General features: G+C 36.7%; 1 protein-coding gene across 8 annotated transcripts in view; it reads left to right on the plus strand.

The window, feature by feature from the left end:
• Positions 1–488: 488 nt before the first annotated feature.
• Positions 489–26,306, plus strand: part of LOC143670263 (uncharacterized) — a 277,128-nt gene continuing 251,310 nt past the window's right edge. For 7 of the 8 annotated variants that reach the window (XR_013169307.1, XR_013169308.1, XR_013169310.1 and 4 more), the window contains exons 1-5: positions 489–639; positions 1,028–1,170; positions 4,039–4,109; positions 4,743–4,794; positions 5,265–5,323. Coding sequence is in view for 2 of the 8 variants with exons in the window: in XM_077144945.1 (XP_077001060.1) it covers positions 1,099–1,170; positions 4,039–4,109; positions 4,743–4,794; positions 5,265–5,323 (254 nt within the window). In the remaining 6 variants the exon portion in view is untranslated. Of the gene's footprint in view, positions 640–1,027; positions 1,171–2,370; positions 2,495–4,038; positions 4,110–4,742; positions 4,795–5,264; positions 5,324–26,306 lie in introns of all 8 variants that reach the window. The other variant, XR_013169312.1, reaches the window with a different exon arrangement.

Below are 26,306 nucleotides of genomic sequence, written 5' to 3' on the forward strand. Positions count from 1 at the left end.
GCATATGCCTTCACATCCTCTTTTTTTGTATGATCTGTTATCTTTTATTTATCTTTGACATTATGACATTTTTACGTTTTATCTTTGGAATTTTTACTCTGAGGTGTCTGTTCCTTAAGCTTGTATCCAGTTAGTATTATGTAGGAGATTTCCTTTAATATCAGAAGCTAACAAAAAAAAAAGAAAACTTAAAGCACCTTTCTCAGTTTTTTCTGATTGGCTCACGCAGGTGCTCTCTTTCAGCTCTTACCTATCTTTATAATGAATTTGGTGAACAGCTTGTAGCAAGTGTTTAGGGGTCCTTCCTGTTCATTTTTGTGCTGCATCTTGTCCGTGGCATGTGTGTGTGGCCCTAGGAATTTCTTCATTGACTTGGAAATGAATGTTCTTTTACTCTTAAGCAATATTTGCTTACTGTATGTATCAGAGCTGGCACAAATTGCCCAAAGAAGCTCTGATTTGATTGTTCTTCTACCGCATTCTTTGTGCAAGTTCTCACTGGCTGTTCAAAACTTCTGTGGAAGATTGGATCCCTTGAGCGTCTCACTGTGCCATCTTGATCCTAGATTGATTTTAGTATATTGATGCTTATATTTCTTTGAGGGCCTTAAAGAAAATTGAAAGCTTGCCAAAGCCAAGGTAAAATTTGCTTTTTAAATATTTTAACATGTGTAATTGCTATCTCTATTTCATCTCAGTTTATTTTAAAACTTACATCATTATGAGGACCTTGATTTAATTGTTGTCCACTCAAAATTGTATTATATTCTGGTACAGACCTGAAAACATGTATTTGAAGAGGAGATTTAATTGTATAATCTTTAAATACTCTTAAGGAGCTTCAACTCATTATGAAGCTCCATTTCACTGATTTACATTCTTGCTCTCATGGGAGTTTTCTTAAGTGTAATTGTAGGTCATCCATGAGTAAGTTATGAGGTTTAAAATATTAATTTATTACTTTTGTAATATATTGTTTGAATTTGATGTTTTCTGAAGTTCACATTTTATTACATGGTTATTATAGATTTTGGACTCAGCAAGAAGTCAATAGATCAAGGAAAGAAGGCCTACTCATTTTGTGGTACAGTGGAGTACATGGTTCCTGAAGTAGTAATTAGGAAAGGCCATTCCCAGAGTGCCAATTGGTGGTCATATGGTATACTTATGGTAAGTAGCATTATTTTTCTTTATTATTCCAACATAAAGCTAATATTATTTAGAATTATAATTTTAACTTCCTACATAAATACAGCATGTTTAGGGATTTGTCAGGTGTGAAAACTGTTCTGATAATTCATTGTTGTTATTAAAATATTTGTGAATGGCTAGCTGCTTATATAATAAGTAATAGGGTTTTTTGTTTTGATTTATTTTAAAGTTGCCAGGTAAAAAGATATATGGCAGCATTGTGATATAGACTCCAGATTTGAAAACTTAGTAAGAGATTTGTCAGATTCTAGATTTCAGAATGCTGAGTTTAGCAGTTAAACTGCATTTCAATTAGCTGCAACCGTATTTAGCACCTTGCCGTATAATGTTTTATTGTCAAATAGTTTTAAGCACACCCCTAGAAGGATTATAAGCCTCTTAACTACAGGAATCATGTCATGTACTACTTTTCCTCTCTGACAGTACCTACTACAGTAGGCATTTAGGTAGATGCTTAATAAATATTGACTAAATTGTTATGAATTCAGTGTGCTAGAATTAGCGTTAGTAAATAAAATGATAAATAGTTACTGAATCAGATATAATTTGCATTTGAAGTTCAGGGAAGAACTCATATATGTTGATGTAAGACAAGAAAATTTCTTGGAGGAAGTGAAACTTGAATTAAGCCCTGAATGATGGATAAAAGTTAAATAATTACATGTCAAGAAGTTGAGTTGTGTATAAACAAAAGCTTAAAGGACCTATTTGACTATAGTAATGGAAAATGGGGGTGAAGGTGTAGAAAATGAAGCTATAAGCCTAGGTATTAGTTAGGGTTCTCTAGAGAAACAGAATCAACAGGGAACACTCGCAAATCTAATATTTATAAAAGTATCTCACGTGACCGTGGGAACGCAGAGTCCGAAATCCGCAGGGCAGGCTGTGAAGCTGACGATTCCAATGGAGGGTCTAGACGAACTTCACAGGAGAGGCTCACCAACCAAGACAGGAGGAGCCTGTCTCTTCTGAATCCTCCTTAAAAGGCCTCCAGTGATCAGATTAAACATTACTCATTGCCGAAGACACTCCTCTTTGGCTAATTACAAATGGAATCAGCTGTGGATGTAGCTGACATGATGATGATTTAATTCTATGAAATGTCCTCATCGCAACAGACAGGCCTCCAGTGATCAGATTAAACATTATTCATTGCAGAAGACACTCCCCTTTGGTTAATTACAAATGGAATCAGCTGTGGATGTAGCTGATATGATGATAATTTAATTCTATGACACGTCCTCATCGCAACAGACAAGCCAGCACTTGCCCAGACAAACAGGTACCACCACTTGGCCAAGCTGACTTATGAACCTGACCATGACAGCCTATAAAAGCATTTGCATGTTATTCTCTTGGTAGTAAGAAGCTCTTATTCATTCTTAAATAGGATTGCAATTATAGAAAAATTGGGTTTTAGCAGATTATCCTTGGCAGCATTATTTAAATGGATTGAAAATGTACAGAAACTGGAAGCTAGAAAACCAACAAAATCTCCTTACAAGAAAGTTTTAAGTTCATAGAATAAAAAGGAGAAAGTCTTTAAGACATTTCAGTGGAATAAGTGACTGATCTTAGTAGCACTAAATGTCACAGATGAAGTAAAGGGGAAAGGTCAAAGTTAGATACTTCTAATATTTATAAACTGAGGGGCATTGGGATAATGGTAGGACAATAGAAGAGATGGCTGGGAAGAATAGCTGGTTTTGGAGGTGGTGAATAATTTTTTTTTTAACAAATTGATTTTAAGGTAACAGAAATTATACTGAAGATTAGTGGTTAAACCCTGGGTTGTAATAAATTAGGAGAAACAGTGGAGAGAGAATCAGAATCACTTGGAGACCTTCCTAAATCCCACTCAGCCACCAATTTGAAGTTTCTGTGAGCAGAAGTATGATTTTGATACACTATAATTTCCCTTCTTTGTCTCCCTGCCACTTCTACCTTCACCCCTCTACTCCCTCGTTGAGATCTATTCCTACAGGTTTGGGAGGGAAAACTGGAGCTTGAGAGAGATTGAGCCTGAAAGGGCATATTTGGGAGTCATCAGGGTACAGTAAAAAGTTGAATGGATATGCTAAAGAAGGGTCTGCATTTAGATAAATGAGTAAAAGACTGAAGATAAAGGCTTTATTGAATCTAAGTTTGAGACTTAAGTATTAGAAATATAGAAACTCTTCTCTTTAATGAAATACAAAGATGTTCATTTTTAGACTTTAGTTTTTTTATGCTAGTATTTACTTTTCTAGTTATTTGCATTAAAATTAAATCTATTTGGGAAAATATTTTCCTCATGTTGTGTACAAATGTCTCAGTTTTTCCTTTTATAAAGCTATTGATGTGTGTGTGTGTGTGTATGCGTTTAGCTGCTTCTCCTACCTATATTTTGTTCCTTTTTTGGGGACTTAGGAGAATGGCTAAATCTGTCTTAGGTCTGTATAAATTTGGAATGGTTGGGTGTTTGATTTTTCTTTCCCTTTGTCATTAAATGTTTACTTTAAAAGCATATCTTTGTTTTAAAAGAAAAATGCCTTTTGTCTATTTCCAAATTGCTTTGGCTTTGGGAATTTAGCCAAACTAGATAGGACTAAAAAATATCGGTTGGTTTCATTTTCTATAGCTTACCTATACAGTAGAGCTATATATACTGGGGAAATAAGAAATGTATTTCTTTAAATGACCTACTTTTTTGGTCCCGTTTTGACCCACCATCATGCAACCCCTGCTTGATTTGGTGGTCATGTATTTTAAGTGTCAATTTTTTTCTGAAGTATTATATATTCTAGTTTGCACTAAATGGACCATTGTGGTTATGTTTTGTTTTAGTTTGAAATGCTTACTGGTACTCTGCCATTTCAAGGTAAAGACAGATATGAGACCATGAATATGATATTGAAGTAAGTGTAAACATTATCTTTTTCTTTTGTGGGAAAAATATTTTTGTTTCCAGTTTTAAGAAAGTTGTGGTTATAAATTGACACAAAAGAACATTTTATATGCTGTCTTGTTTCTTTCTTTTACCATTTAGGAGGCATTAATTGCCATTGTGAAAGAACCCGACTTTTTTTTTTAATTTGTCAACTTAGAAGTATGGTTAGATTGTTTGAGTGAAATTTTATAAAATCCTCTTTTCCAGAGCAAAACTTGAAATGCCTCAGTTTCTTAGTGCTGAAGCACAAAATCTTCTAGACATTTATTCAGAAGGAACCCAGCAAATAGATTGAGTATTGCTATTTGTTATTCTTCTTAGCATTTTTAATAAAAACAATATACTGCATATTTTAGGGAAATAATTGTATCTTTTACGTTATTTGGTTTAATTTAACTGCATTTACAGCTGTTATTCATTGATACCTAAAATTTTGCATTTTGTATATGAAAAGATTCCTGAAACAGTAATCTCAGTTTGTACATGATTAAGAAATGAAGTGGTCTAGTTAATCAAAGCTTATGTTTAGCATATATTAGCATGTAATTCATATATGCATTACCTCTTTTGAAAGAATTCACAGAATTCTCTCTTTTATCAGTAATCCTTTTAGATGTTTGAAGGTCTCTCAAGGGGACAAAATGTTCTTCAAGGTAAATAGTTCTACATACTGCCCATTATTTGACCACTTTCTGATAGCTTGTCCCTGCATCCAGATGTGATCTGTTATCCTATCTGTCTTTTTGATAAAATTTTTAACAAAATAATCTTAGGCCGTTTTTTTCCTCTGTTTTGTTATAATTTGGCATATAGCTATGAGCTCATAGTATTTAATTAACAATGAAAGAAAATGTACTTAAATGTTAATATTATCTTGAACATAATTTTGATTTGATTTGGAAGATGTTTCAATATTTCAAAATACCCTGTGTGCTCCACAATGAACATCAGTTTTATTATTTTTTATCATAGTAAAGTAAAAGAACCAGATAAAAAATCATAGACTTTTCACTGCAAGGAACTTATGAAATGCATGTACTCCTGTTTGCAGATTAAAGCCTGGAAGCCAGGTAGAAAGAGAAAAAAAAAATCATACCAATAAAAATTCTTTTCATTTTTTTAGATTCAGAAGGAGCTGAAGAAATCAAAAGACATCTTTTCTTTGGAATTATTGACTGGAATGTAAGTTCAGTAGAGCATGTGTTTACTATAATTTTATTGTCATATGAAGCAAAAACTGCAAAGTAATAATATATGGATTTTGCTGATAAACTTAAGCCGTTTATTTTATATTTAGTGTGAGATTTTTTATGAGTGTATTGTCTCAGGGCAGTTGCCTTGAACCAGTGAATCTATGGTTAAAATTTGGTAAATATTTTGTTTCTTACTTACTTGATAAGTATGATTAATACCCCACCCTTATTTTAGAATGGGGAATGTGAGGGAGAAAGGGAGAGGAAACAAGGTTAATGATAGGATGAATTTTTATAGGAAATGAATGTAAAGAATCTAAGGTGCTACTTAATTTCAAATGGTTCTTTGTCATGTATTATTTATTAAGAAATAAGTATCTTTCTCCAGATATTTTGCTAAGTCTTAAGAGGAAGCATTAGAACAGAAACATTGTAAAATTCTGCTAAGTCATTTATAGAAAATTTTTAATTTAGTCCCAACCCCAAACCAATCAACTTTTTCTGAAAAAAATGGACTTTTTTGTTGTTTGTTTTACAATATAGCTTTATGTATTTTGTGTTTTATTAGTCATTATGTTTAAGATTTTTTATTATCTACTTCTGGCATTGGTATTAAATTTTTTTTTCAAAAGAAAAAGAGACTTTATTTGATTCTAGATCAGTAGTAGCCACTAGTTCAGTGTAGATGTTGCACAGGAGTCTACTCTTTGTCATATCTGTATGTCTCCTTCTCTTAGTGTCCCTGTACACCTTCTCCATTTTTAAAAACTGTGTCATTATTATTCTTTTCCCATTTACTAGACAAACTGTTGAAATACTTTTTTCTATCATACTTACATATACACAGTTAATGTTCATTGTTTCTTAATTTAAATAACAAAGCGGGATATTTACGTATTGAAATAAACAAAAATTACATTAAATTAATTCCTAATTAATTTTTTCTACACTGTGGGATTTTGAGCTTTTAAAAAAGTAAGTTTCCAAAACAAAAAAGTAGAGCTTGTTGTGGTACATTTTGTTTGTTGTCCAAAAACATAAGTTTTATGAATTAGATTCTGAAACAAGATTAAATGTGTGAATTCAATAACAGGAGTGCTAAACAGTATATTTGATGTATGCATTTTATGTAAAAACAAAACATTTTGAATGAAATATATACTTCTTGATGATAGCCTCATAATTGATTTTGAAATACTTGAAAGTTACTATTTACTTCTGCATGGTAACAATGTGATTCTTTATTTTATCAGTAAGAACACAAATGAGGTTTTTTTTTTTCTTTTGTTAGGAGGTTGTGGGTTTACAGAACAATCATGTATAAAATACAGGGTTCCCATATACTGCCCTGTGATTAACACCTTGCATTGGTATGGAACTTTTGTTACAATTGATGATAGCACATTTTTACAATTGTACTATTAACTGTAGTCCATGTTTTAACTTAGTTTTCATTGTTTTTAATAGTGTAGTCCCATTAATTTTTTTAAAATTCTGTTACCAGACTATTGAATGTATCATCTTTTTTTATCCTTGAGGTGGGACCATTTTTTGGATTTGCTCTTTGCTTAACCGGTCACCACCCTAATTCTAACCCTGCATCATTTCCCCCTCAGAGGCTTCTAACTCACCTTAATCTTAAGGGAGTTAGGGTCCATCTTCTGTATTTACTTCAAGCTGTTAGTAGGTTACAGGCCTTACTTATGGGAGTATAGAAGTCTCTGACTATACTATTAATGGTGGTTGATTGAGTTTGGGGAACAGCAGCATAGCCTCTGGTGAGGAGAAGTTTGTTGTGAATGGTTTTTAATCTAGAAGAAACAGACTTGGTGAGAACTTTGAAAATACAAGTGCTAATTAATAGCAAGAAGAAGGTAGAAGTAAGTGGGCCTAGGAGAGACATTAGCTAAGTAAGACTGGGGAAGAGGGAAGGAAATAACTATTTTTTAGGAGCAAGAGTGAATCTTAGGGGAGGGTGCAAGGGTAATTCAGTGGTAGAATTCTTGTATGTCATGTGGTGTGAGACCTGGGTTCAATTCCAGGTCCATGTACTTCCCCCAAACCAAACAAACAAGCAAAACAAGCAAACAACAAACTAACTAACAAACAAAAATTCTACAAATGGTGCTGCAATAATGGAATACTCTCATGTAAAAATAATGAAATGTGACCCTGCCATAGAGCATACAAAAAAAAAAACAAAAACGAATGAATCTTAGTTGGGCAGCTCACCTTTGCTCAATATGGGAATAAGAGGGCACATATGCCAAGTTAAGGGGTTCAGAAATGAGGCTTAGAAGGGACTTGATTGATTGAGCTGCAGATTTGGCTGCTATGTTGACCACCCAGTTATTTTCTTGAGAGATATTAGTATTATTTTTTAATGACTAGGGCAATGATTTACTGCTACTTTTTTTTGGTTGGTTAGAGAATGGAATTTAAGAGAGCAGGTATTTCTTAAGTGTTTAATTGGGGTCCCGTCTTTTGTGAAAAAGTCTCAATCTTTTTACACTACTGCATGTAAATGGAGGACTAGGAAAGCATATTTGGTATTGGTGTAGAGATTTAGCTTTTTTCCCATTTCTTATTTTAGAGATCAGGTGATGGCAATTAGTTTCTGTCTTCTGAGCTAAAATCCCTAGAGACAGGGCTTTGGCTTCACTTTAGTTTGGATATGATGGCACACTTTGCTTTTTTGTTTTTTTGGATAATAAAGCTACTTTTAGAAATGAAAATATTTGACACACAAGAGCAGAAGTTTTGTTTTGTTTTACCTTTGCACATTTAATAGGTGTACTCATTTGAAAGAATTATGTTCCCTAGAAGAACCATATTTTAATCCTGATCCATCTTGTGGAGGTAGCCATTTCTTTTCATCCCCAACCAGCACTGTAGGTTGGAAATAGATTAGCACCACAGAGATGTGACACCCCCAATTATGGATATTAACCTTTAATTAGAGGGAGATGGGATTCTACCCATTCCAGGTGTATCTTGATTAATTTACTGTAATCCTTTAAAAGAGGAAATGTTTTGGAAAAAGCTGGAGCGCCACGGGAGCCTTTGCAGCCAGAGACCTTTGGAGATGAAGAAGGAAAACATCCCTGGGGAAACTTTATGAAACAAGAAGTCTGGAGAGAAAGCTCTGGGGAAGCTTCATAAAACAGGAACCCTAGAGAGAAAGCTAGCAGATGTCACCATGTTTGCCATGTTCGCCATGTGCCTTTGCAGTTGAGAGAGAAGCTCTGAACTTCATCGTTCTTCTTGAACCAAGGTATCTTTCCATAGATGCCTAAGATTGGACATTTCTATAGTCTTGCTTTAGTTTGGATGTTATCATGGGCTTAGAACTGTGAACCTGCAACTTAATAAATTCCTGTTTTTAAAAGCCATTCCGGCAGCTAGCGAACTAGAACACTAGGCTTATGTTAATTAGCAGGTAGAACATAACTTATTTACCTGCCTTGTTTATCTTTTAAGTCCTTTTTGTTAAAGATAAATTTCTGACTTATAGTTGACACCATGTGTACTTTTTAAAAAACTTTTCTTTACTGTATAGTATAACATATATACAAAGCAAGGAAATAAATAAGCAATAGTTTTCAAGGCACTCTTCAACAAGGGGATACAGGACAGATCCCAGAGTTTGTCATGGGCTACCATATGATCCTCTCATATTTTTCCTTCTAGCTGCTCCAGAATATAGAAGGGTAGAGGGCTTAAATACTTTTTTTATTATCACAATTTACTTTTTCCCTTCCTTTTTTGTGAAAAGTAACATATATACAAAAAAATTATAAATTTCAAAGCATAGCATCACAATGAGTTATAGAACATATTTTAGACTTTGACATGTGTTACAATTTCACAATTTTAGGTTTTTGCTTCTAGCTGCTCTAAAATACTGCAGACTAAAAGAGATATCAGTTTAATGATTCAGCATTCATATTCATTTGTTAAGTCCTATCTTCTATGTATAATTCTACCATCACCTTTGATCTTTCCATTCTTCTCTTTGAGGGTGTTTGGGCTATGACAGATCTAAAGTTTTGATATTGGAAGTGTCTGTCACTAATATTGGGTAGGGAGAAGGAACTATCTGATGTTCTGGAGAGGCTGGGTAAAGTTTCGGAACTTACCGGGACCAGGGACCTATCTGGAGTTTGTACGTTTCTGGAAAGTTACTCTAGTTCCTGAAGCCTTGTGGAATCTTATATGTTGCCCAAGGTGTTCTTTAGAATTGGCTGGAATGGTCCTGGTTGGGGATGGGCAGGTTATGATAGGTAACAAGGTCTAACTGAAGCTTATATAAGAGCCACCTCCAGAGTAGCCTCTCGACTCTCTGCCACTGTTACTTTATTAATTATACTTCTTTCCCCCTTTTAGTCAGGATGTAATTGTTGATCTCATGGTACCACATCTGGATTCATCCCTGGGAGTCATCTCCCACATTGCCAGGGAGACTTTCACCCCTGGATGTCATGACCCACATAGTGGGGAGGGCAATGATTTCAATGCAGAGTTGGGCTTAGAGAGACAGAGGCCACATCTGAGCAACAACAGAGGTCCTCCATAAGTAACTCTTAGGCATGCCTATAGGTAGCCTAAGCTTCTCCATTACCTGCATAAGCTTCACAAGAGTAAGCCTCATGAACAAGGGCATGGCCTATTGGTTTGGGTGTCCCTAAAGTTTGACACGGTATCAGGGCATTCCCTGATGGTAAGGTTTAATAGTTCCATATTCTTTCTCCCCTCCCTGAGTGGACTATGCCAATACTTTTTGATTATCTGCTTAATATGCTCTAGGATATTTCCAGGCATTACAATAATCTGTACAGGATTAAAGGACCTCTTTCTTATTCTTTGCTTCCTGTGTTTCAGTTGTTCAAATAATCTATACAGATAGGTTGAATTAGATCATGCACTATTGAAAATTTCAGTTCCAGATCAAATAAACCTTTCTTCCATTGGTCTCAAAGAGTATGTGTGGTTCTAAAATATAGACACTGTCTTTCTTACCCCTGTGTTCTGAATTACTTTAACCCCAACCTGTTTGACTTTGTTCTTATCTCTAAATATCAGATTATGTATATAAAACAGCCTCTCAAAATCCAGAAATTATAATCACTACTATAGACTTAATGTGTCTTCTTTAAAAGCCTACACTCTAGGCCCCTGTTTTCTTATAAGCATTCTGGCTTATTTTGTCTCACCAAATGTTGCACATGTTCATTCACATGTTGTATGCCTTGCGCCACTGTTCCTTTTTGTAGCAGCACAACCTTCATTCATAAGTATACACCATCATTCACCAATGTGCTTGTCCATCAGTGCATCCTTCAGCCACCCGACTTCATTGGGCATCATGTAGTTGGCCCAAAGTCCACAGTCCATCCACATTCTCAATTTTAGACCATTTCATTGTTCCCAAGAGACAGAAAACCAATAAACACACCCTTGCCAAATAAGAAATCTAAACCTCCTCTTAACTCTTATCCCTCCCCACATTATTTACCTCTGCTGTTGCTGTGGTAGTGCTGATGGTTTCCTTTTGAACATAGTTCATAGCATGAAATACCAGTTTTCCCCCTGTACCCTGCACTTAAGCACTCTTTATACAAGAATAATATCTTTGAAATAATTCTTACAAGAACTCATTCATATTTCTAGTGTGAATCTGTGGGAAACATAGGCCTATACAACCCCTTTCAATCGTGTTCATCTTCAATATGGTAATATTACTTCTAGAACCACTAGCTAATCAACTTCACCCCTATTTACTCGCTTTTATTGGAATTCGACCTCATTAGCTAACAGTTCATCCATCTCTAGCTTCTGTGTATCTCTAAGTCCCCTATGTTCTGTATTATAAGCCTCTGATTATACCTTTATACTGGTCATAAAAGTGGAATCATACAGTATCTATCCCTTTGTGTCTGGCTAATTTTGCTCAGCATTATGTCCTCAAAGCTCATCCATCTTGTCATGTGCTTCAGGACGTCATTTTGTCTTACTGCTTCATAATATTCCATTGTATGTATATGCCACGTTTTGTTGATCCACTCTTCTATTGATGGGCATTTGGTTTGTTTCCATCTTTTGATGATTGTGAATCATGCAGCTATGAACATTGGTGTGCAAATGTCTGTTTGTGTTGTTGCTTTCAGCTCTTCTGGGTATATGCCAAGTAGTGCTATTGCTGGTTCATAGGGCAACTTGATATTTGGTTTCCTAAGGAACCACCAAACAGCCTTCCATAGTGGCTGCACCATCATAAGTTCCCACCAGTAGTGCATAACTGTCCCAGTTTCTACACATACTCTCCAACATTTATTGTTTCCTGTTTAATAGTAGCCATTCTTATAGGTGTGAGGGAGTATCTCATTATAGTCTTGATCTGCATTTCCTTTATAGCCAGTGAAAGTGAGCATTGCTTCAAGTGCTTTTGAGCTATCTGTATTTGCTCTTCAGAAACATGCCTATTCATATCTTTATCCCATTTTATAATTGGGTTGTTTGTTCTCTTGTTATTGAGTTGTATGATTTCTTTGCATATACAGGAAATCAAACCTTTGTCTGATATGTGAATTCCAAATATTTTCTCCCATTGAGTTGGGTGCCTCTTCACCTTTTTGACAAAGTCTTTTGAGGTGCAGAAGCATTTGATTTTGAGGAGTTCCCATTTATTTATTTTTCCTTTTGTTGTTTGTGCTTTGTGTGTAAAGTTTAGGAAGCTACCTCCTATTACTAGGTCTTGAAGATGTTTCCCTACATTTTCTTCTAGAAGCTTTTTGGTCCTAGTTCTTATATTTAGGTGTTTGATCCACTTACAGTTAATTTTTGTGTAGTGTGTAAGATAGGAGTCCTCTTTCATTCTTTTGGCTATTGATATCCATTTCTTCCATGCCCAATTATTGAAAAGAGTATTTTGTCCCAGTTCAGAGGATTTAGAGGCCTTGTCAGAAATCAGTTTGACTATAGTTTTGGTGGTCTATTTCCGCACTCTTGATTTGATTCCATTGATTACTGCTTCTGTCTTTGTGCAAGTACAATGCTGTTTTGACCACTGTGGCTTTATAATAGGTTTTAAAGTCAGGAGTGTTAATCCTCCCATTTTGTTCTTCTTTTTTTAGGATGCTTTTAGCTATTTGGGATCTCTTTCCCTTCCAGATGAATTTGGTAGTTAGATTTTCCAAATCTTCAAAGTAGGTTGTGGGAATTTTGACTGGTACTGTGTTGAATCTGTATATGAATTTTGGGAGTGTTGACATTTAAACTCTATTTAGCCTTCCTTTCCATGAGCAAGGAATGCCTTTTCACCTATTTAGATCTCCTTTGATGTGTTTTAGCAGTGTTATGTAGTTTTCTGTGTACAAGTCCTTTATGTTCCTATTTAAGTTCATTCCTAAGTATTTGATTATTTTAGTTGCTATTTGAATGGAATTTTTTCCTTAACTGACTCCTCAGTTAGGTCATTGCTTGTGTATAGGAATATTGCAGATTTGTGCACATTAATTTTACATCCCACCACCTTGCTGAATATGTTTATTAGCTCAAGTAACTTTGCTGTAGATTTCTCAGGATTTTCCAGGTATAGTATCATATCATCTGAAAATAATGAGAGTTTTACTTCTTCCTTTCCAATTTGGATGCCCTTTGTTTCTTTGTCTTGCCTGACTGCTCTAGCTAGAACTTCTATCACAATGTTGAATAATAGTCGTGACAGTGGGCATCCTTGTCTTGTACCTCAAGTTAGGGGGAAAGCTTTCAGTTTCTGTCCATTACGATGCCGGATATTGATTTTTTATATATTTCCTTTATCATATTGAGGTAGTTACCTTTGATTTCTTTTGGAGTGTTTTTATCAGAAGAGGATGCTGAATTTTTTTTATTGATTTTTCAGCATCAATTGAAGTGATCATGTGATTTTTCCCTTTTGATTTGTTAATGTGCTGTATAACATCAATTGATTTTCTTGTGTTGAACCATCTGTGCTGGTTTGAAAGGAAGTATGCCCCCTAGAAAATCCATGTTTTAATTAAAATCCCATTTCATAAAGGTAGAATAATCCCTATTCAATACTGTATGTTTGAAACTATAAACAGATCGTGATGTGATTTAGTCAAGAGTGGTTGTTAAACTGGATTAGACGATGACAGGTCTCCACCAATTTGGGTGGGTCTTGATTGGTTTACTGGAGTCCTATTAAAGAGGAGACATTTTGGAGAATGAGAGATTCAGAGAGAGCAGAGAATGCTGTAGTGCCATGAAGCAGAGTCCATCAACCAGCGACCTTTAGAGATGAAGAAGGAAAATGCCTCCCAAGGAGCTTTATGAAACTAGAAGCCAGGAGAGAAAGTTAGCAGATGATGCCATGTTCGCCATGTGCCCTTCCAGATTAGAAAGAAACCGTGAACTTCATCAGCCTTCTTGAACCAAGGTATCTTTCTCTGGGTGCCTTAAATTGGACATATTATAGACTTGTTTTAATCAGGACGTTTTCTCGGCCTTAGAACTGTAAACTAGCAACTTATTAAATTCCCCTTTTTAAAAGTCATTCTGTTTCTGGTATATTGCATTCCAGTAGCTAGCAAACTAGAACACCATCTTTGCATTCCTGGTATAAACCCCACTTGGTTATGGTGTATAATTCTTTTAATGTGCTATTGGATTCGATTTGCTAATATTTTATTGAGAATTTTTGCATCTATGTTCATTTGGGAGATTGGCCTGTGGTTTTCCTTTCTTAGAGCATCTTTACCTGGTTTTGGCATTAAAATGATATTAGCTTCATAAAATGAGTTAGGTAGAGTTCCTTTTTCCTCAGTTTTTTGGAAAAGTTTGAGCTGGGTTGGTATTAGTTCCTTCTGGAATGGTTGATAAAATTCCCCTGTAAAGCCATCTGACCTGGGCCTTTCTTTGTAGGATGATTTTTGATGACTGATTGAATCTTTTTACTTGTGATTGATTTGTTGAGATCTTCTATTTCTTCCTGAGCCAGTGTAGCTTGTTTGTGTGTCTCCAGGCATTTGTCCATTTCATCTATGCTGTCTAGTTTGTGGATGGATAGTTGTTCATAGTATCCTCTTATGATTTATTTTATTTCTACAGGCTCTATGTAATGCACCCTTTCTCATTTCTGATTTTGTTTATTTGCATCCTCTCTCTTTTTTTCTTTGTCAGTCTTGCTTGTGGCCCACCAATTTTATTGATTTTCTCAAAGAACCAACTTTTGGTTTTATTGATTCTTTCTGTTGTTCTTATGTTCTCCCATTCATTTTTCTCTGCTTTAATCTTTGTTATTTCTTTTTTCCTGTTTGCTTTGGGGTTAATTTGCTGTTCTTTCTCAGGTTCCTCCAGGTTTGCTGTTGCGTTTTCTATTTTTGCTATTTCTTGTTTTTTAATATAGGCATTTAGGGCAATGAATTTTCCTCTCAGCACAGCCTTTGCAGCACCCATAAGTTCTAATAATTTGTATTCTTATTTTCATTCATCTCTAGATAGCTACTGATTTTTCTAGCCATTTCTTCTTTGACCCACTTGTTGTTTAAGAGTGTGCTATTTAATCTCCAAATATTTGTGAATGTTCTCATTATTTGATAGTTATTGAGATCCAGCTTCATCCCATTGTGATCAGAGAAAGTGCTTTAAATAATTTCAGTATTTTTACATTTATGAAACTTGTTTTGTGCCCCAGCAAAATGATCTATCCTGGAGAATGTTTCATGAGCACTAGAGAAGAATGTATAACCTTGTGCTTTGGGTTGCATTTACCTATATATGTCTGTTAGGTCTAATTCATTCATCAAGTTATTTAACTTCTCTATTTCCTTGTTGATCTTATGTCTCATTGTTCTATCTATAGAGGACAGTGGTATATTGATGTCTCCTACCATTCCTGTTGAAACATCTATTGCACGCTTCAGTTTTGCCAATGTCTGTCTTATGTATTTTCGAGCTCCTTGATTGGGAGCATAAACATTTATGATTGTTATATCTTCTTGTTGAATTGACCTTTTAATTAGTATATCATGTCCTTCTTTGTCTCTTATGATGTCTTTATATTTAAAGTCTATTTTGCCCAATATTAATATAGCTACTCCTGCTTTCTTTTGGTTACAATTTGCATGGAAAATCTTTTCCCATCCTTTCACTTTCAATCTATTTGTATCCTTGTGTGTAAGATAAGTCTCTTGTAAGCAGCATATAGCTGGATTATTTTCTTAATCCATCCTGCCAATCTGTATCTTTTAGTTGGTAAATTTATTCCGTTAACATTCAAATTTATTATTGCAGAGGAGTTTCTTGGTTCCACCATTTTATCCTTTTTATTTTATTCATAAGATCTATACATTATTTTCCTTCTTTCTCTTTATATTATTTAAATTACCCTTATTGGTACTCTTGAATTCTGTTCCAAATTCCCTGTCCTGTCTTTTTTTTTCAGCCAGCAGAATTCCTTTTAGTATTTCTTATAGGGTCAGTCTCTTGTTGACAAATTCTTTCAAAACTTCTTTGTCTGTGCAAACTTTAATCTTTCCCTCAATTTTGAAGGACAGTTTGACTGGGTACAGCGTTCTTAGCTGAAAGTCTTTCTCTTTCAGGGTCTTGAATATATCATACCATTGCCTTCTCACCTCCAGGTTGCTAGTTGAGTAGTCTGAATTTAGTCTTACTTGGTTTTCCTTGTATGTAGTAGACTGTTTTTCTCTTGCCACTTTCAGGATTTTCTGCTTTTCTTCAACATTTGACAGACTGATTAGTGTGTGCCTTGGGGAAGGCCTATTTGGATTTATTCTGTTTGGAGTTTGTTGGGCTTTTTTCCCTTGTATATTTATGTCCTTTATGATTGTCGGGCAGTTTTCTTTCCCATTACTCCTCTCTTCTCCTTCTGGGACACCTGTGATGCTCATATTTGTGCGCTTTGTTTTGTCTATCATTTCTCTAAATTCCAGCTCTTATTTTTCCAATGCTTTTTCTATTTGCTTTTTTGAGTCTTTGAAGTCAGTTATTCTGTCCTCTATATCACTTATTCTTTCTTCTGCCTCTTCAAATCTGGTATTGTGTGCCTCTAGTATGTTTTTTATTTGGTCAACAGAGTCTTTAATCTCCATGATTTCTGCTGTTTTTCTGTTTATTCTTTCAAATTCCTCTTTGTGTTCTTCTACTGTCTTCTTGATTTCCTTTATGTCATTTGCTATCCCACATATTTTATTAAGTAGAGTTGTATGAACATCTTTGATTAGTTGTTCCAATGTCTGTGTCTCCTCTTGTGTTTTAATTTGGTCATTAGGCAGGGTTATATCTGTCTTCATTGTGACATGCTTAGTGATCTTTTGTTGTCTTTGTGGCATGTAAATACCTCGATTGATTTACTTTGGGAGTTGATTTTATTTAGTAGTCTAATGCCTTATGTTTGTGGGATGGTTGTACAGCAGGGAGCAGGGCACAGGGTGGAGCACTCAGTACAGTGATTTGTTTCAGGGCAGGTATGGATGCAGGTTGGGATGTTATGCTGATGCCTGTGAATGTGGGCACCCAGCAGCCAGGGAGAATTTAGCTGTGTAGATGCACCAGTCTGGGAGTCGAAACCCTGTTATGTGCTGGTCTAACTATGTGCACATGCATAGAACTATGGCTGCAGGTTGGCATTATGCCTTCATTGATTGGCAGCAGCTGTGACCTGGCTGTGTGGGTCAGCACTTTCTCAGAGCTGGGAATGAGGCTGATGGCTGTACATAATCGTGGTTCTAGGACTGCTGTAACGTGCAGTTCCAAGAGATGAATGATGTGATTGGGTACCCCTGTGTGTGCGTGGGCCTAGGAGTTCCATAAACGTATGCACTGAGCTCTGGGAGGTGGGGTGAGGCTGTGTGACACTATGGGTGGAGGGGCAGGGGTAGCCCAAGTATGGAAGTTAGTGCATGTAACCTTTATGTACAGGCAGAAGCCTGCAAGGAACAAGGAGGGGAGAGTAGTTTTTGGGATGTGTGCAGGAAAGGTGGGTTGTGCTGCACTTGGGATGGGGTTTGGGGCATGTACGTACACTGGGCACTGGTGTGGTGGGGGTGCCTGGAGCACAGGAAATGGGAGTGGGTAATGAGTTTCAGGTGCGTAGGGTGTGTTGGGAGTAGCTGGTCATGCAGCTTTGCTGGTGAGGGTAACAGGCCCAAGGAACGTGGCCTGGTTTACTTCCTAGTCCCACATTCCCATCATTGCACTCCTATGGTCTCTGCAGCTCTGCACGTCTGTGCCAGGCTCCAGCTTTTTGCCTCTCAGTTCTTCAGCCTCGGATATACTGCGCACTCTGCAGGCTCATTCTCCGCCTCCGCATCTTCCAGCAAAATGTCCATGGGTCTCTCAGGGTCCTCAGAGTAGTCCTTCGTCTCCACACGTGCTGGCGGCCACCACCATCTTCTTCTCCTCTGGTCCTCCTCTGACCATGTGGACTTTTAGAGAAGCCTTAGAGTAAAGTAATGTAACTGACAAGTAAATTTGGTTATTATACAGATAAGTATTAAGATGTAACATGGACAGTGAGAACATTGTTAAGGAATTTTATACAATTTTTAAATATATGAGTAACATTTTAGTTATACAAATTGAACTTAACAGAAGGATAGATTTTTGTAATATTTAATATGTTAAATTATTTCAGTATTTCATTTTTACAAGATGAAAGAACAAATCCTTCATAACAGTTTTCCTTTAAGAGTGAGAATACTTGTTTTCTGAAGTAAAGGAAGAGAAGGTTAACAAATATCAACAAGGATATTATTCTAACATGATATAAAATTTTAGTTTTTAGACAGAATACTTAGATGGTTAAGAAAAACTTTTTAACCTTCCATTTAGAGTAGACTAACAATTTATATTATTTTACAGAGAAAACTAAATTCCAGTATTGTGTGCATACACAATTTTACACAGAGTGGCTCCAGTGTTATTTAAGAAATAATAATAATAATTTTCCTGTCCCATTGTGCATCACCTGGGGCTCCTCTATGTTGGTCAGATATGAAATCAGCAGACCCATAAGCAGCCTCAGGCACCCTCAGTCTTCTTTACTTTCCATGAGCAGGATTTAGGTGCTGTCCTGCCCCCAGCCCTTTGGGTGAAAGTTCAGTCCCTGGGCCAGAAGCCCGTGTCATTGGTACCTGGGGCAAGTTTTGAAGGTTGTTTTGAGGTTTCTGGCACCTTCTCTGCCAGTTTGGCCCTCTGACCCATGATTGAAGCAAAAGCCCTTGAGACTTTTTGGAGCCATGATTTGGGTGGCCTTATGAAACAAGACGTTGTTAATAGCAACCTCAGTAAGCTGAGGCTGTTCTGGTCTTTTGCTTACCTCTCTTTGCCTTTCCTCCTCCTTGTGGCCTTGTTTAGAGTGTTAAAGACAGAAAAGGAAATTTTTAATATGTCGTTATTAGGAGTATGCAGGCCCATGGAAAGCTTTTGCAGTTTTCTCTGTATGTCAGGGACAGGCTGGCTAATGAAATAGGTGCCCAACAAAATCTGACTTTCCTGGAAACCTGGGCTTACATCACTATCTTTTTGGGCTTCCAGTAGCCTCCCCTGGAACAGAGTTTGGTTTTCCTTTTTTCTCATGAGTGTTCTACTTTAGCTTATTCCAATTAACTGGCTTAGTGGTATATTTTCTCATGCCTTTTAGCAACCAAGTTTCAAGAGGAAATTATTAAGAAGATTTTCTTTTCTAATAGAAATTAAGGCATGAGTATAACACAAGTGACACGTTCTTCGAAGGTTTTTGTTTTGTTAGAGAGCTATAAAAATTTGGACATAGGAAATTTATGACTACTTTTCCTGTCTTTTACAGATTGTAATTGAGAGTCCCATTGGAGGGCTATATACTTCCCTATATTTTAGCTTATGCTGCCTGGCATCTTCCATTTAGCATAATTGGAATAGACGTTTTATATTTGGTTACAACGGTTTTTAATAGAGACTAAAAGAGGATTATTTAAAATATTTTCCTCCTTCCATGAAGAAAAAAGTCATGAAGAATAAGTTTCTAACCAGTTGCCTGGGTATAACATAATTTGGAAGAGCCCTTAATGGGTTTGTACTGACATAATGCCATAAAAACAGAATGAAGGGAATTTCTTTCTATTTTCCCTCCCTTGTACCAAAGAAATGTAATTGTAAGATAGGGTTAGGGAATAGCCAAGGAAATAATGACAGAATGCTTCCCAAACTTAGTAAAATATATGAATTTGCACATCCATGATGCTCAGAGAACACCAAACAGGACAATTATGAAGAAAAATACACCATCATATATTGATTACATTTGATTTCCTTTCTCAAATGCAAGGAACTATCAGAGAGTTCTGAAAGCTGCAATAGAAGAGCAATGTGTTACATACAAGGGATTCCAAATTAGATTGATTGCGAATTTCTCATTGGAAACCATAAAGGCAAGAAGACAGTGGGTTGAAATACCTAATGTACTAGAGGAAAACAACTGCCAGATAAGAATTTTATATCCAGTGAGACTCTTTCAAAAATGGGGGGAGAGATGAAGGTTTTATGAGATAAACAAAAGTAGAGGGAGTTCATCACCTCTAGACTGACTTTACAAGCAATAATAAAGGGAGTTCTTCAGACTGAAAGGAAAGGACACTAAACAGTGGTTAAAGCAACATAAAGAAATAAAGACTTGTGGTAAAGGTAACATCTGGGGGTAATTATTAATGCCAGTATTATTGTATTGTATAGTTCGGTATGTAACTTCACTTCTTACTTCCTACAGGTGCTATAATGCAAATGCATAAAGAGAATGATAAATCTACCCTTTTGGACATACAGTGAACAAAGATATAAGATATAAGTAGTAACAAGTACTAAAGAATGGTGAAGGTACATGCTATTGAAGTTAATTTGGCATCAAAACAAATATGTGTTATGTATTTAGGATGTTAAAATTTAACCCTATGGTAACTGTATTAGTTAGGGTTCTCTAGAGTAACAGAATCAACAGGAAATATTCATAAATACAAAATTTATAAAAGTGTCTCACATAACCATGGGAATGTAGAGTCCAAAATCTGTAGGGCAGGCTGTGAAGCTGATGATTCTGATGGAGGGTCTGGATGAACTCTGCAGGAGAATCTCGCTGGCCAAAGCAGGAAGAGATCCTGTCTCTTCTGAATCCTCCTTAAAAGGCTTCCAGTGATTAGATTAAGCATCATTCATTGCAGAAGACACTCCTGTTGGCTGATTACAAATGGAATCAGCTGTGGATGCAGCTGACATGATCATGATTTAATTCTATGAAATGTCCTCATAGTAATAGCAGGCCAGCACTTGCCCAAACAGACAAACAGCTACCACCACTTGGCCAAGTTGAAACACATGAACCTGACCATGACAGTAACCATAAGGAAAATATATGAAAAATATATCTAGATAGATGTGAAAAGACACTCAATGTGTGTTCCAGCCCAGCACAGTCTCAGGACAAAAGAACACAGCAGACAGAAAATTATCCATGAGCTTTAATTAGGGACTTATGAACAGGAGAATAATTCTACCCAATAGCCGCTGGTTGATAAATGGAAGTCTGTACTCTGCCCAAAACCAAGAGAGGGAGGAATGCCAAGTGGCAGTGATTTATAAGTTTAAGAAGACTTTTACATGATTGAGTTACAATGATTCTCATGAGATTTAGCAGAGTCCCATGAGAGTTGCTTACCAACAATGATTAGGAGTTGGGAATTTTGTATTCTTTGACCTTTAGTCTTTCCTGGTCATGTAGGTGGCTGCATGACTTACTCTCAAATGGAGGAGGGGGCAGGTTCTGGGCCCTGGATCCTTACAGTCCACCCCCCACACAGGAGACTGTTGACCATAGGACAGATATTGTATTCATTAACAGTATAAGAGAAAATAGAACATAAAGAATTCCCACAAAGAGATAACAACTACACAAAGTGATGCTGTTATGGCCAAGCAAGGGAATTAAACCATTCTACTGATAATTGATAAAATATGTTATTTAAGTCTTAAATGAGAATAATCTCTTCCAGATTTTTCTGATTGGATGAATTATGCCAGACCAGCAAGGTACTCTTTACAGTTCATTTCACAGGAGTCACAGTCCAAGGCAGACTGGAAGTACCCAACAGTGACAGTTCAATACACATTGAGTTCGGAGATCTGTTCTGCACATAGAATATTGCAGAAGCCTGTTGAAGAAAGGTATTTGCTATGATGCTAAGAGCAAAATGAATACAAACCAAGTTTCCGTTAGTAGGTACTATGCTATTTCTCCCTGCAATGGCAAGGAGTTTTCTGGAGTCAAATCCACAGTTGGCCAAGGCATAATGTGTCTACAATCATAATACAATGCCTTGAGGTATGGGGAGTCCCAGGTTGGCTACATAGTTTGTGTATAAGTCCTATCCCATGGGCCTAGGATTCCCAACCAGTGTGACTGCATTGGCCAGTACCATGGCCAACTGACCTTATTTTCCCCGATTTCTAATGCTTGTGACACATGCAAGAGCAGGCTATTTTCATTACCTCATTGTGGTTGTAGCATTGCTGATCCTTTTACTGGTTAACATGGCATCATCAATATAATGAAATTGAGTTAAACTTTTCCACTTAGCCAAATCCTTTGCTAGGAACCTGTGGCAGATAGACAGGCTATGTAAATAGGCTCATGGAAGCATGATGAAAATCATTTATTCTTCTTTCCAGGAGAGGGTGAAACTAAGTTGACTGGCCCTATTTACATGAATACTAGAGAACTGAAATAATTGAGTGTTAATTCCTTATATTAAAGAGGCAACCTTTGGAAACACTGCAAACAAAGGTGGTGTCACTCCACCCTTTGCTTCCCAAACTTCTTTTTTCTTATTTTCATCGTAAGATAAAGAATCTGTGGGATCCCAAACCTTTGGATCCTAGTCATTGCAAGCCAGGATATTCCCTCTTACTCTAGATAACAGCATGCTAATATTTCTAAACTCTTATCTACACAGTATAGGCTCTCATTCAATGCATCCTTCAAATCTGATGATTTCTCTGTCTTTCTGAGACCATCTTCTGAAGCTCAATGCACTCTACACTACAACAGCAAACTGAGTGCAGCACAGCCAAGCAAGGGGCAACCCCTACCCACATCAAATAATCAGTCCACCCTGATATTATCCTCCTGGATTTGTGGATTTCTCTGTGTTCCTCAAGACAGCCTGCTGTATCTGGCTGTACTTCACATAAAAATGGCCAATCGACTGCAGGGCCATCAAGCAAGTGGGTGGTCCCTCCTCATATCAGGGAAGCAAGCCACCTGAGGATTACTCCCATGGAGTCTCCTTTCCCCAGACTCATACTTTCTATGGTCAGTGGCTTTTTGGTCTCCTGGCTTGCTCACCAAATATTCCAGTCCAGTAAAACCCCGAGACCAAATAATAAACCAGAAATAAAATTACACATGAATTTCAATTATGTACTTATGAACAGGAGAATAATCCTACCAAGTGTGGTGGCTGGTTGGGAAATGGATGTCTGCACTCCATCCAAAACCAAGAGACAGAGGAATGCCAAGATGGGTGGGTGCGATATAAGTTTCAGCAGACTCTCTGAAGATTTGGCAGAGTCCCATGAGAGTTACTTGCCAACAGTGATTAGGAGATGGGAGTTTTAACTTCTTTGACTTTTAATGTCTGTCCTGGTCATGTAAGCAGTTGCATGACTTACTATAAAAATGGAAGACAAGGTGGAGCCTGGCTCCTGGGTCCTTACAATGTGGTAAAAGTGCAAATAAATATAAAAGTAGGTTTTAAAAGGTGTGAGGAACAAAAAAGGTATAAGATTTCAAAAGATAAAGAACAAATTGGCAGAAGAATGTCCTGTTTTATCAGTAGTGACTTTAAATGTAAATGGTTTAACTTCACGAGTCAAAAGGTGAAGATTCAAGAATGTTTAGGATGAGTGATACCACTCTTTGGGACCTGACTATTGGCTTCTCTTCATATCAAGGAGTCCAGTGGGATCCTAATCAAATCTCTGTCTCTGTCTCTCTCTCCTTGGATCTCCAGGATTTCCCCACAAACTCTCTTTTCCTGACCACTGGGGTCCTAGGTCCTTCTTTCTGCTGAATTTGTTCCTCTTTTCACCTTTAACAGAGCTCTTCTCCTCTGCCTCCATGGGAATTCTCCTCATTCTCATCTAACTTTCCATGCCTTCTGAGACTTTCCATATTTTTTAATGCAGAATTCTGGGCTGGAGTATCTTCTACCAAATGATATGTTGTCCTTGAAGGTCTGAGGATTCACCTCTGTTTTGGACCCAAGGGAACTGGGCCCATTCCAATAGCAGTGTCTCCCCCAGAAAGCCAGAAGTGAGGTTTGTTGGATAAGCAAGTCTTGGCTAACCTGATTCACATGAGCCAAGCCTGTAAAGTGCCAATAAGCCTCACCTGCCCTGTTTGTCTTAAAATGAGCATGTAGGCCCTCTTTCCTTATGTTTGCTCATGGTATCAGCTCTCCAGTACTCACCCACCTGGGGCCAGCCTGGACCATGTTTTCTCCCCTTCATTATTGCTCTCCAGTGATACTGCTCTCCAAGGTTAAAACCTTGGTGGGCCTTTCTCTTGGGGAAACTACAGATGTTAATTTGGTTTTCACTTTATAAAATCTGTGCTGCAAGGGATTGGGGGAAACCTCACTCCTGATCCTGTCCTAAATATGTCCATACCAAGACCCTGTGGATTGCCTAAAAAGTGTATCAGGCTAAATCCATGACAAGCTCCTACAAATTATGTTATGCTCAAGAGGACCCCTCAAAATTTATAGAAAAATTAAAAAAAACTTTGTGCTAACCTATGAACTTACCTGGGGGGAAATGTAAGTCAATCTTTCCTCTTGTTGCACATCTTCAGTCCAATTTGGACTGAAGTACAGGACCATACAGACCAACTTGCAGATTAACAGGCTGCCCAATATGCAGTATGGGCAGTAGTGGTTCCAAATGCTAACCCAAATTGGAACTACCAGACAGGTCAGGCAGACTTAAAAGCCCGAGACCACATGATAACTTATCTAATAGAGGGAATAAGGAGGTGTACCATTGAACCTGTAAATTACATGTTGCAGAACATAACTCAGGAGGATAAGGAAAACCCTGCTGTATTTCAGGGAAGGCTGGTGGAGGCTAAGAAAAAATATACCTAAGTAGACTCTGACTCCCCAGTGGGGCAAATAATGCTTAAAGCCTATTTTATTAGGCAGTCAGCTCCTGATACAAAAAAGAAATGGCAGAAACTGGCCTCTGAGCCACAAACCCCTATTTGTGAATGGATTTTTTTTCTTGATTTCTTCTTCTGATTGTTCATTGCTTGTGTATAGAAACACTACTAATTTCGGGGTGTGGATCTTTTAACTTGCCACTTAAAACTTATTACAAAGCCACAGCAATCAAACAGCATGGTACTGGCATGGACATAGACCAATGGAATAGAATTGAGAACTCAGAAATCAGCCCTCACATTTATGGCCAATTGATTTTTGCAAGGTGGCAGAGACCATTCAACTGGAAAAGAATAGTCTCTTACATAAAAGGTGCTGGAAAAACTGGATCTACTTTTGCAAAAACAAGAAGGAAGATCTTACCTCACACCATATGCAAGTAAGTATTTGATCAAAATCAATCAAAGACCTTAATAAAAGATCTAGAACTATCAAACTCCTAGAAGAAAATGTGAGGAAACATCATTAGGACCCTGTGTTAGGCAATGGTTTCTTAGTCATTACACCCAAAGCACAAGAAACAAAAGAAAACTTGATTAATTGGACCTCATTAAAATTAAAAACTTTTGTTCCTCAAAAACTTTAGCATTAAAGTAAAACAACAACCTACATAATGATAGAAAATATTTGGAAACCAGATATCTGATAAAGGATTGATATCCAGAATATGTAAAGTAATCCTTCAATTTAACAGAAAGATAAACAACCCAATTTTAAAATGGGCAAATGACTTGAACAGACATCTCTCCAAAGAAAATATATAAATGGCCAGAAGGCACATGAAAAAATCTTCAATACATTAGCCATCAGGGAAATGCAAATCAAAAGCACAATGAGATAACAGTGTGATATCATTAAAAAAAAAAAAAAAAAAAGAAATGCTTTTACAGTAATAACTTTGAATACTAATGGACTACACTCACCACTTAAAAGATACGGATTGGCAAAATGAACTAAGAAATATGATCTGTCTATATGCAGCTTAAAACAGAATCATCTTAGGCCCAAGGATACAAGTAGATTGAAAGTGAAAGGATGGAAAAAGATGTTCTGTGCTAGCTATAACCAAGAGAATGTAGGAGTTGTTATACTAATATCAGAAAAAATAGACTTTAAATGTAAAAACATCGTAAGAGTCAGGGAAGGGCACTACACATTAACAAAAGAGACAATACTCCAAGAAAAAATAACAATCATAAATATTTGTGCTCACGGTGAAAGAGCTCCAAAATACCTGAGGCTAACATTGACACAGCTGAAGATAACAATAGACATTTCAACCATAATAGTAGGAGGCTTCAGTACATCACTCTCCTCCAAAGACAGAATAACCAGAGAGAGGATCAACAAGGACATAGAGAATTTAAACAATTTGATAAATGAATTAGACCTAACATATATATATATCTGCTACACCATGAAACGCCAAGATATACATCTTCTCTAGTGCTTATGGAATGTCCTCCAGGATAGAGCACATGCTGGGGCACAAAACACCACATAATAAATTTTAAAAGATGGAAATTATTCAAAGCACTTTCTCTGACCACAGCAGAATAAAGCTGGAAATCAATGACCACCAAAGAACCATAATTTTCACAAATGTATGGAGATTAACTAACATTCTTAAATAATCAGTGTGTCAAAGAAGAAATTGCTAGGTAAATCAGTAAATATCTGGAGATGAATGAAAGTGAGAAT

Source organism: Tamandua tetradactyla, chromosome X (genome assembly GCF_023851605.1).
Source record: "Tamandua tetradactyla isolate mTamTet1 chromosome X, mTamTet1.pri, whole genome shotgun sequence".
Taxonomy (NCBI): Eukaryota; Metazoa; Chordata; class Mammalia; order Pilosa; family Myrmecophagidae; genus Tamandua; species Tamandua tetradactyla.